Here is an 11,999-nt window from a genome sequence, read left to right as displayed (position 1 = left end):
GCACACCCCGCGGGCGGAGCAGCCGGCGCGGGCCCGGGATCCTCCTCCCGCTCCCTACGCGCCGCTCCGACGTCAGGCGCGGGAGCGGGGGCAGCGCCCAGCGCCGCCGTTGCCAGAGACTCGGCGGCCGCCGGACGGGGCGGACGGCGGGGCGGTGACTCCCGGCGCGGTGACTCCCGGCACAGCGGCGGAGAGGAGGGCGCTATGGCCGACGTGTTCCCGGGCTCGGAGCCCGGCGCGGCCCCGGACGCGGCGCGGCGCTTCGCTCGCAAGGGGGCCCTGAGGCAGAAGAACGTGCACGAGGTGAAGGAGCACAAATTCATCGCGCGCTTCTTCAAGCAGCCCACCTTCTGCAGCCACTGCACCGACTTCATCTGGTGAGACACCCCGGCAGCGCCTTTTCCCCCGGCAGCTCCGCCCGGGCCCGCTCAGCCGGAGGGGATCCCCTGTCCGGGGGCGGCCCCGCCGCCCTGCCCGGCTCCCGCCGCTTCCCCGGTGCCGCCGTTTCGGCAGGTGGCCGCGCCCGGGGCCGGGCAGGTGAGCCCCGCTGGTGCACAGCCGTGTCCCCTCGCTGCCCCCGCTTCTGTCACATCCCCCTCCAGGGAGGCGGGCTGCGGCTCGGTGCCCCGAGGGGCCCGGGCGGGGGGAGCCCCTGAACTTGAGGCGCTCGGGTGGCAGAGAGGAGCAGGGTCTGAACACCCATCGCTTCCCAAACCACGCAGATTTGTTTCCTCACCTCCTGCCCCCCCGCCCCGGTTCCGCTCGGCCGGGCTCACCCGCGGAGCCCCCGGCGCGGTGCCCGCCCTCCCGGCGCGGGGGGAGCTCGGCCGGCGCTCCAGCTGCTGCCGCAGAAACCCGCGGGTTTTGTGTTTCAGACTGAGGGTGTTGCTGTGTGGCACAACTTCTGCAGCTCTGCCTTTAACTTTGCGATCGGTGCCCGCTTTATTTCCTCCTGCTTGCGGAGGGAGGGCAGGGAGACAGGGAATGCACGGTGACCCCGTACGCGTTTAGGAAAGGGAGGGTTATTTTTTAAGAGAAGGGTTCCTGCGACAGGGAGGGGAGGAAAACTTCATACCAACACCCTCATTACTAAGCTGCTGGGAGGAAAATACACCTACCAGTTCCTGCCGTGCCCTCGTCTGGGCAGGGTTGCAGCTCTGCTGAAGGCCGAGCCGCTCGGCTCTCTGCTGCTGACGGGTCAGTGCTGCCCAGCACCCAATCCAGCACCCTGCACCCTTCTCTGCCCAGCACCCCCTGTTCCCAGCGGTGCCCGTGGGTGCTGAGTCTCACGGCCCCTGCCCTGTGCCCCCCGCCAGCCGAGGCAGGAGGAGCGGGGGCGTTCATTGCGTTTAGGTGAATGTTTTGTACGCTGGGCGAGTGTACAGCATAAACAACTTGAGCTTCTCCTCCTCTCCCTGCGTTGTGCCTCAGCTTCAGCCTTGCTCTGCCGCCGGAGTTCTCGCAGTGCGTTTTGGCTGCTAGGAATGAAAGCTGTGATTTATTTTGGAGAAAGTTGTAAAAGATCTCGAAGGGTCTGTACCCAGCTGGGTCTGTGTCTGTCGCAGGTGTCTTGCTCTTTTCGTATGTTTATGCATCCGGGCACAGACCTTTGCCTTCCTTCTTGAGCATTTCTCAGTTTGCATGCTGGAGAGGAGACTGTGAGTGCTCCAGAAATGCCTGAGATACGTTTGCGGAGTAAGGAAGGAAATCTTGAGATGGTAGACCACAAAAGAAATAAGGAGAAACAAATCAATTTTGAGCATGTTGTTTGGTTTTTTTTTTAATTATTTTTCCCTATTTGGAAAAGAAAATGCAAGATTTGGTAATGTAGAAGTGAGAGACCTTCAGAAACTGCTTCCAAGTTAATCTAAACCAGAATTAATTGGGAGGTGTGAAAAGGTGCTGCAAGGTTATTGTCAGACTGTGGCCGTGCAGATAAGTAGCACAGTTAGAAACTGAAGTGTAATTCTGAGGTGAGATGACAGGATGGATTTGAAAGCGAAAGGGTGTCCTGGGGCTGACCGGGCAGGACTCCCCTGCTCTGTTGTCTTGTCTTGCTACTGAGTCTAAGGAGGCTCTTAACATTGACCAGATGAGCATCTGACAACTGGAAAACTTGTTTTGTTTGCTCATTTGAAGGCGAACGACTCTTGAATAACTATCAGACACCACACAAAGTGCTTCATCTATTTCCAAAATGACACATGGCAATTAATATTTGTTTTAAGGTATAAAGAACTGTAAATACCAGCGTTCAGTGAACCGCACCAATAAATTTGTTTCCCTAGATTACGTTAGACCAGGTAATATTTAAGGAAATAGTTTACTGCCTCCTTATCTAAACAACTTATTAAACAACTTTCATCTATGTGCTTTGTTTCTCAAGTGCTCATTTGTTTTAAGAGCTTTTAAAATATATTCTAACTGCTGAGGCAGTGGAGTGCAGCTGGTTAGTGGTGGGAATTCGGCCCAAACCCCAAAGAATGGTTGTGCTTTAGAGCAGATAATCCAGGAATGTTCTTTACAAATATGTTTAAAAGCATGAAGAATTCTCTAAAGTCTGTTTCGTGTTCTCAGTCCTGCTGCCAGCGTTCTGCAATTGCATTTGCACACTTGTAATATGTGCGTTTCACTTTGAAGATGAGAGAGAACAGCAGCAAAATGACAGTATAGTCACATATGCTGCCAAGTCAACAATTTCATATTTCTTCTGTTTGTCTCACTTTAGGCCAACGTAAAGCGATAACGGGTAGAGACTCTTGTGTAGAAATCTGCAGAACTGCTCCGAGTTGTGTGATTCCAGTTTCCACCCGCAGGAACAGCGTGCTAATTGTCCTGCCTCTAAATAAATGAGTGGGAAAATGGTCGATATAATTTCTTTTTTTAAAAAAACATTTCCACCAACTTCGTAATTAAAGTTGATGTTGTTAATTGCAAACAGCCTCTTGCTGGCTTCTGCAGTTCATGGCTTTGGATCATTTGTCTGCAGCTCTGCAAATGACATTCTGCAGAGAGGGAAAGTGCAGGGAAGTGTTTATAGGGAGGACACACAAAACATTTATTTTTGTGGAAAGAGGGTGTTGATACGTTTAAAGATAAAGAAATAAAACCAGCAAGAGTGAAATTTGCCAGGGGTATAATATATATAGGAATTGTGGCTCCCAGGTACAACCCTGGTGTGTCACTGTGTTCATTGGTGAAGCAGGACACGCACGTTTGTGGTGGAAATGGAGCAAGGAGGGTGGAAGAGCAATCAGTGCGAAACCCATGGGCCTGTTGTCGTCTTTGTATAGAAACAAGCAAAACCTTTAACCTGCCTCCTTGTCCTCGTGAGCGGTGTCTGGTTGGGGTGCGGAACAGCACCCTGAAACTGGGCTGGAAAACTAAGTCTGGTCTGTGTTGTACGTCTGTGCTAGAACTTGGAATATTTTACATTTCGTTAAGTATATGTGTGACATTAAATGAGTTACAATGTTGTGCACTAATCACAGATGATGATAATTGTAGATCCAAAATAACTCATAAAATGATAATAATAAAAAGAATTTGTTGCCAGAAGCTGCAGTTGCATGGCTGGTGACAGCTATTGTTCTCTGCTCCGAAACGGGTGGGCTGCTCTGCGTTGTGCATTCGAAAATCTGTTGCTGTCTTAGCAAAATCTGAACTAATTTAATGTGAAGCTATTTTTATGTTGTTGTAGATCATTGAGAAGAAATTCTAACTCAACATACTAAGACAGGTTTCTCTGTGGTTTTCTTTTATGCAGGGGATTTGGGAAGCAAGGATTTCAGTGCCAAGGTAAGTCACAAACGCTTTGTTGGCCTGTATGTGTTGTTGTGTCGTACTGTGAAGGCAAAACTTGCCTGCAGCCAGAGAAACGAGCCTGGAAGAACTTAGAGAGCATCTCTGCCTATGGAAATTCTAAAGGAAGACAACTCAACTATCAGTTTTTATATCATACACCTTGAACAATCAAGTAATTGTTCACACCGTAATAACGCAAAAAGTGCTTGGTTTTTGTTTTGTTTTTAATCTCATCATAGTAAATGTCATATAATGTACATGTGCTGCAGCTTCTAACTTTCCATGGAAATAATCCGTGCAATTTAGCTTTTGCAGAGACCATTTTTCACATCAGCAGCTCTTGTCTGTGTGGGCGTTTTGGAAAATGGATTCACTTTCTAGTCATATGGCTGCTTTTCATAACCCAAACTCCCTGGTTTTAATTTTCATGCACTGGATGTTTAGGAGGACCTTTGCTTTGAACTGCATTTTAGGACACGCAGCATTTTTCTATCTTATGTAATACTCAATTACAAAAATATTCCGCCCCTACAAAACCACTGATTTATTAAATTCTACTAACCTTGAGAAATGGAAAGCTGCTCTAGTGGAAGATAACTATATACGTGAAAGCCACAGCTTGATACGCTGTATTCTCGCATGTTCTGTATTCTTATCGTTATTTACTGTTTAATAATGAAATAACCACACCCAACTATTGCTGTTGTTTTTTCTATGTCATATGTTTACCTAATCAGGATGAGGCTTTTTTGTTGTCCCTTTCTCCCCCTTCCCTGTTGTTTCACCTGCACATGTGCAGTGTGTGTTCATTAGCTGCCCTTTGCCTCGCTTCTCTCATTACATTTTTAGGGGTTATTTGCTAATGCTCTAGAACACGTTGACTATCCTGAACGTCGCTTTTACTTAGTAGTTGGCAAAATTATAGATTCTGTGGTATTTTTGTGGAAATTGATACTGATACTTCTTGAAATGAAGCCTTTGAGAAACTGAAGGTAAAAGGCTGATGTCTTTCTTTAAAGATGTTGCAATAAATAGTTTTCTTTCTGCAAGCAGAAACTTGCAGAGAGACATACAGTGAAAACGTTGTGTGCTTTATTAAGGTAAGTGTGCAGCCATGCTTTTACTATGAATCTTTTATAGAAAATCCACTGTGTTCCACGGTGGTAATACTGAATTCTGTAGATCCTCCAGTTTTTTTGCTCCTCATTGCATCCAGATGGGTCTGCAGCCCCCAGCGAGCAGGGAAATGGCATTTCCCAAATCCCATTCAGGATTGCTCGGTGGGTCCGAGTTGAAGAATAGATCTTCATTACAGGTTTCCATCACTACAGATGTTCATTACAGATTCCATTGTAGAAAATAAAGGGGCTGCATTTGTATTCTGCAGTTATCTCAAGTTTTGCCGTTTGCACAATGATGACTTGGTCCTGTTTTCTGTCCAGGAGTTGGTGGCTCAGATTGGCCACGATCCACTGGCCTGAGCCACGGATCTGGTTTGCTGTGGCACTTCATTTCCAGTGCTCTGGATTTTGTGGCCAGAATTCCTTCTACCATCCTCATTCTGGTTAACTAGCAATAGTTTTGTCCGTTGAGGACTAATCTTTATAAAGCTAGTTAGAAATTTGATTTCAGTCTGATTTTCCTTCCAAATACCATGAGCACAATCAAGAGTCAAAGAGTAGAGCGGCTTGATTTACGTTTAAGTGCTTCAAAGAATTCATTCTCTTAGGATCATAGTCCTGAATAATAAAACTTCCGTGATAAAGTGAAGCAGCTGAATCAATGTTTTTCAGTTCAACTTCCTGAAGCTTCCATCTGTAAAGTTATCGGCTGAAGGTGGGAAGACAAACTAGTGAGGACATGAAGAACTTAGGAAAAGTGAAACTAAAAGTTAGGTTGCGAAAACCCACCCTGGTTTCTTTAAGCGACTGTCTTGGCAGAGAAGAATGATGAATGAAGAATAAATGGGAATTTCAGTATGACATGAAGGAAAGAATATTACAGTGACAGCTCTTACAGTAACGATAGTTCTTGGTCCATCAGAGTTCTACTATAAGAAACCTTTTTAGCTCTCTTTTTAAGAGTCTTGTAAAATCTCTTGCTAGAAAGAAACCTGATGTTGGGCAGGTTTCAGATTTGGGTGGTTTTCTCATTTCCAAAGTTGTTTTAATTCCTCTGGCCTTTGTTGCCAAAGGGAAGAGGAAAGATCCATAGTAGTCATGCATCAAACTCTAATGATGCTTCTCCTCTAACAAACTGCAATTATTCTATGACTGTTTGTGTTAGTGATTCTTTAATTAAACAAAAGGCCTAACTTTGTGTTTGTGCAGTGTTAAACCTTGCTGCTAACCCCGTGTATTTTCATCTGTTTTAAAATTTCTTTTAAAAGAAGTGTCACACAAAATGCAGTTCTAGTTGTAATTTTCAGAGGTGCTCTCAAAAGAAAGGATTTTTATGTGTAAATTTAAATCTTATTTAAATTAAAACTTGATGCTGTGTCGTAATGGTCTTTTTTTAGGCCACTCATACTTTTTATCATCAGGCTTGCTTGGAGCACGTTTTCAGTTGTCTGTAATAATTTTGTTTTCTGATTTTGTTGCCTTTGTTTCTGCTGTAATGTTTGGCTTCAGCATTACATAAAAACATTCAAATTAATCCTTTGGAATTGAAGAGAAATATTTTCATTTATTTCCTTACAAAGCTTTACAGTTTTTTTTTTCCCTTCTTATTTTTATGGGTTTGCAAAACACAACAAATTCAATTTTGGTCTGGCTTTTATTGCAGCGGAGATTCAGGGTGCAATTGCATTATTACCGCGCAAACGCTTCGCAAGAGTCACTCCGCATCCTGAGTAGTCGGTCTGTATCAATGTGCGTGTTTTAATGCGCCTGGCCGTGCTGGCAACCGCATCTGCAGAATGGCCACGGAGTTTCAGAGCCGTCACTTGTGATCTGCGCAGTTCTGGGGCAGCATCACAAATATGTATTCCATAGGGAGGTTTTGGGTTGGGAAGCATCAGTCTGAGCCCATTGTTGGTGATGTTTGAGTTTCACAATGAACTTGGGAGAGTTCAGCTGGATTAACTTTCTCCTAAGGAATATTATATTTACTGCTTCCTGTTATTAGGAAGCATTTTGCTGCTTGAAGTTTGCGTTTTATGGTTGATTTATGCAAACATGCAGCATCCTAAAATATTGTGCTTCCGAGATGGGAGCTCTTACTCTGCTGTTTTGGTTTTGCTGTTTGTTGATTGTCTCTGTGGTGGTGAAAACATGATGGTAAGATTGTTTAAGTGAGTTACGGCTTTGTGTTGTTTCCTTACGTTGCCAAGCGGGACAGCAAGCTGTCTGTAACGCAAAAAGCTTTGTCTGGCACGCACGTGAAAATAACTGCAAGATGAATGTGAAAAATCGAATAATCTAAAGCGTTTTCCAGTTTGTGACAGTAAGAAAGTTTCTCTTTTGAGAAAGCAGACTTTAAATCTGTTTGATTTGTGAGAAAAGTGGTAGTGATTCACTAGGATGCAAAGAATGTATAGTGGAGAACATAACGTATGTTTTGAGGTTGTTTTAAGCTCAGCACCGAAGGCTCAGCAAGTTCCTCCAGCTAAAATTATTTTTAGTTACAGTAATATGTGATCAAGTCGTGTTCCTGATTAAAGGCCTGTTGTTAATTCTCCCAAATGGTCAAAAATTGTAGTTATTATCTGCAAGTTTTTCGTCGTGTAGTTTTTCTGCAGGGTGTGCTGAAGTGCAATATTGTGCTGTAGTTCAGTTTTGAAACACGTTTGGCTTAAGGATTAAGGTTTAGTTCTTGGTTTTCCATCGTGGTAGTTGTGTTCTCCTACCAGCAGTTTCGTGTTCATTTTACTATCCACATTTTCCTTCGTAACAAAAAAACCCCAACGTAATAAAGAAAAATGTATTCCCTTGCTGTGTTGCTTCTCATAAAAATAGTTGCTTCTTCCTTACTTGGAAATGTTATTGCCAAAGGGTGGATAAGATAAAGTTCCCCTCTCTGCGCCAGAGCTGCTTCTCTTGTATCATTATCATTTTTGCGGTGAGATCGGATATTACAGACCACAGTTTGAACAGCGTGTGTGTTTTCCTTTGTGCTCTTTATATTACTTATTAGTCATATGCTACCGTTTATATTAACTGACATTTCTATAAGCCTGAGACTGAGAAATGAATTCTCTGGAAGTCGCCGAGAGGCTGTGACTGATGATGCTTTCTGTGTAATTAACGGTCAGCGTGAGATCTCCCAAGATGGGACTTTACTCTTGATGTACTGAGAGCAGCTGACTCATTAATATACCCTCATGCAGATAACTTGGAGGTACCTGCTCAGAAACCTCCAGAGCAATAACCAAGATGCAAACACACAACCCCCACCACCCCCACCAAAATAACACAACAGATTAAAGCCACCCGGGAGCACGAATTGTGCCTGCGCACAGTTTCCACGATTCCTCTCCCAGCTTTGTCCCTTCTGTTGGTCTTTGCCCTCTGTGGACTGTGTGTCTCTGGGCTCCTCCTCACCAACAGCGATTTTAATGACCTGCGGACAGTGTGACGTACAGATCATAAGCACGCAGATAAGATGCTTATTGTGCATTTGCCTTGTCAGTTTTGTTTATTCTTCCCCTCCTTTGGCTGTCCCTTTTCCTTCCCTTCCAACATACGGCCCAGATTATGAGGAGCCTGTAAATTGTCTGATACGAGCGTAGGTTGAGATTCTGTTCCCTGTCCCCGTGGTTGAACTCGGGGGGATCTTTGAAAAATTACCCGTGTTCTCAGTCTGTAGTGAGAACAGCCCTGACATGCAGATGAAACTCCCAAGTCTTAATGAGCGCAAATGCATTAGTGTCGGTTCTGATCAGGAAAACCCTTTGGAAATGTATATCTGAGTTATCCCTGTTTTTAGAGAGCTTGGGTGTGCGTTGCTGGGTGGTTTTGGAGCGTGCAAAGGTGCACATTTGGTGTCCTGCAGGTGCTGGGGGGTGTTTGGTTCATGGATCGCGCAGCAGCTGATGCCACAGAAACCCCCTGAAATGCAAAGTGTCTGGGTGTCTGTCCTTAGCACTGCTTTCCCTTACATACGTGTTCCTGTTCGAGCATCGCTTGATAATATAGACATGGAGGTTGTGTTTGCAGCAGTTGTTTCCTGCGTGGGGAAGGGGCCGGCGTGTCTTTGAGCGTCATTGCTCTATGGAAGGGACAACAGGGCATCACTGTCAGAAGAGGGAAGAGACATGAATCCGTATTTGTGAGGAATCTGTTACTACAATCGTATGCATCACGAAAAAAAAAGGTCCATATATCAAATATATGCACAATTCACTCTGCATAGAACATGACAGTGAAATGGAGGGATCTGCCATGGTAGTTCTATTTTCCTGGAAAATTTCCTTGGTGATAATTGCGCTCATCAAAACTGGAATGTAATTAAATCTTATCTTGCAGCAAAAGCTTTTTGTGTTGTATTACATCTCGGCTTCACCCTTCCCACACTTGTAGTATGTGAAGTTTTGTGTACTCGACGCAGTTGGATACCCTAGCAATGTGTTCCAGTTAAAAACGGACTGTTCCAGTGCCCTGGATGTGGTTGTGTGGAGCTCTGCAGCTTCGAATTAAACATGTGGGAGTGAAGCTCATTGCGAGCTGACAGATAAACCAGTTTGAGTCCTGGGCGAGATAAAGTTTGGCATGTTCTTCATTCTGCCCTCTGCTTTGGTGCAATACCGCACATCAGCTGCTGATTCGCAGCCACATATGGTGTTAATTTTATACAAGGTTTCTGGAGATGCGACTTGTGCCATGAGCAGAATTTAATGGAATGCTGGAAAGAAAGTTGCAGAAGGATGAAGAAAACAGATTTCCCTGTTGGGATGCATTGGTAATTATTTCTTTGATGTTTGTTTTTTGTGGGTTGTTTCTCTTTAGGGTGTAAGGTAAAAATAATAAGTTATTTAATATATACTTAGGGCTCAGTTTTTCAGCTTTTACGTGTGCAGCAGAAAGCATAAAAGAGCGAAGGCCTCCCTTGTGTATAATTAATAACAGAAACTGCCCTTTAAGTGTTTTTACATTCTTGTAGATGCCGAACATGGTAATTGTAGGTGATTTCCGCGGTGCTCGCTGAAGACGTGCAGGGGCTGGAAGTGCTCGGGAGCTGGTTATCAGCAGTTAATGTTTCAATTGCAGCTATTTATGAAAACTGCCTTCCATAAAAGTGATTGATAAGTTACCTTGCGAGTCAGGCAGCCAAACGCATGTGTTTCTCTGGCTTTCATTGTCATTTGTGCTGATCTCTTAATTATCATTTGATTTACATGAAGTTTTTTGGTTCCTTTCTGCAATTACACAGCTTAGACCGTAAGGTACTGCAGACACATACGCCTTTTTTTTTCAGAATATCTTCTAGTGTCTTCATGTAGATTTTGAAATCACATTTCTGTCTTTATTAATTAAAATCTCTTCATCAAATGAGCTTTATTAGAAGTCTGGAATATGTCCCTATAGACGTTACAGCCATTTCCTCTTTTCTACTTTAGCTTCAATCAAAAGAAGTGTGTAAAGCTATTAATATTGTGTATGTTGCAAGCATTTGCATATAGATAAATGAAGCTTGGAATTGCATTTGGAAGTTGCAATTTTTATTCTGGAGCGAAACTTTGAAGATTGCGTTTCTGAAAATTAGATGTTTTGCTTCCAAATGATCCTTAAAATGATAGCGCAATGAATATTGGTACCAGTTTAATTAACCATTTTCAAATTTTTAATCAGATGTTTAGAAACTGGGGTTCCGTGGGCTTAAGTTTCAAACCCACTAACAATGTCCATCACTGCGTGTCCTTAGTACATGGTAAAAACAGATAAGTAGTGACTCAGAAAAGTGGATCAGGTACTACCCTTCCTTATTTTACTATTAACTTTGGGGAAAGTACATACTACAAGATACAGGCTGAATACAGAAATTCGTATTTCAAAGAGTGTTGAACTTTGTTCTCAGTGTAACTCTCTTTCCAAGGCACAGACATTTCACTCTTCACGTTCATTTAAAATGAGTAGCGTTTTTAACTTCTCCGGAATGTACTAAACGTGTTATTTTAGCTCCTCAGTAAACAAGAGATTATTAATGTGTGAGGATGAGTTGGAAGAACAGTTTATCTTCTTTCAACTTCTAGTCCGTGCTGGGTTTGTATTTTGTTTTTTAGTCACCAGGGCATGGGCCAGAATCCGTTTCCAAGTATTCATCTCCTCTATAAATTGGTCGCTAGGTGCCAAACGATCCCCCTCATAATTAATTGCTCCTGTTGTTGAATTACGTTTGCGATGTCGCACTTTGTGCCGCATCATCTGCAAGAATTATCGCCTGGTACCTGCACTGGTTTTCCATTTATTGCGCACGTGCTTTGGTGTGCGGCTGGAGATGACGGGATCCTCAAGGTGATGACAGATTCTGGGCAGCTCTATTTTCTCCCGTTCCACGCTTTTAGAAAATAAATGGATTTCAACCTAACAATTCCCTGAATTCGTTCGACTCGGAGAAGTTGTTAAATAATCACGTTACAATAAATATAGACTAATCCAACAGAATTGACTACAAGGATATATGTGTATTTATTCAAGTTTTTCCATCATGGCATGTTAGTTGATCGAATTTGTGATGTGCTCTAAAATTAGTCAGATTTTGGATTGCTCTTACCTTGTTTGCTGACTTTTGCTTTAAATGAATTAAATTTGAGAGCATTCCAAGTATGTCAGTTTTATATCTTCCTTTCTTGTCATCAGCTTTTACAAATTACATCTGTTGGCTATATCTTTATAAGATGGAACTCCTCTGTCAATGCAAGCGGATGCAAATGCAGTAGACAGCAATAGGTACACTCCTGTGCAGGGTATTTTTTAGTTCTTCTGAGTGCACGTAGGCCCCTTGAGATGAATGTTGCAAGATTACAGGAAGGAGAAAAAGATCATTTTGCTTATATTCTGTTTCAAATATTTCTATGCCTAGATGTTGCTCAGACCTCTTGTTGATGTTACTGGGAGATGCTCAGGTGTGAGCTCAATAAATCTGGTTGTGCAGCTTAGTTAATGTGCCGCTGACGCCCGCCCTTGCCGACACACGTGTAGAAGTCAGCAAAGCTTATTTCTAAGATTTCTGCAAAACCAAAGCCTTGTCTCAGCCTC

General features: G+C 43.6%; 1 protein-coding gene across 2 annotated transcripts in view; it reads left to right on the top strand.

Annotated features, from left to right (window-relative positions):
• Positions 1-11,999, top strand: part of PRKCA (protein kinase C alpha) — a 116,876-nt gene continuing 104,877 nt past the window's right edge. Inside the window, exons 1-2 of one of the 2 annotated variants that reach the window (XM_065034975.1) lie at positions 1-377; positions 3,767-3,798. In XM_065034975.1, coding sequence (XP_064891047.1) covers positions 205-377; positions 3,767-3,798 — 205 coding nt within the window. In that variant the 5' untranslated portion in view covers positions 1-204. The remainder of the gene's footprint in view (positions 378-3,766; positions 3,799-11,999) is intronic. The other variant, XM_065034974.1, reaches the window with a different exon arrangement.

Source organism: Columba livia, chromosome 18 (genome assembly GCF_036013475.1).
Source record: "Columba livia isolate bColLiv1 breed racing homer chromosome 18, bColLiv1.pat.W.v2, whole genome shotgun sequence".
NCBI lineage: Eukaryota > Metazoa > Chordata > Aves > Columbiformes > Columbidae > Columba > Columba livia.
Note: the sequence above shows the minus strand (reverse complement) of the source record. Positions and strands in the feature narration are given on the sequence as shown.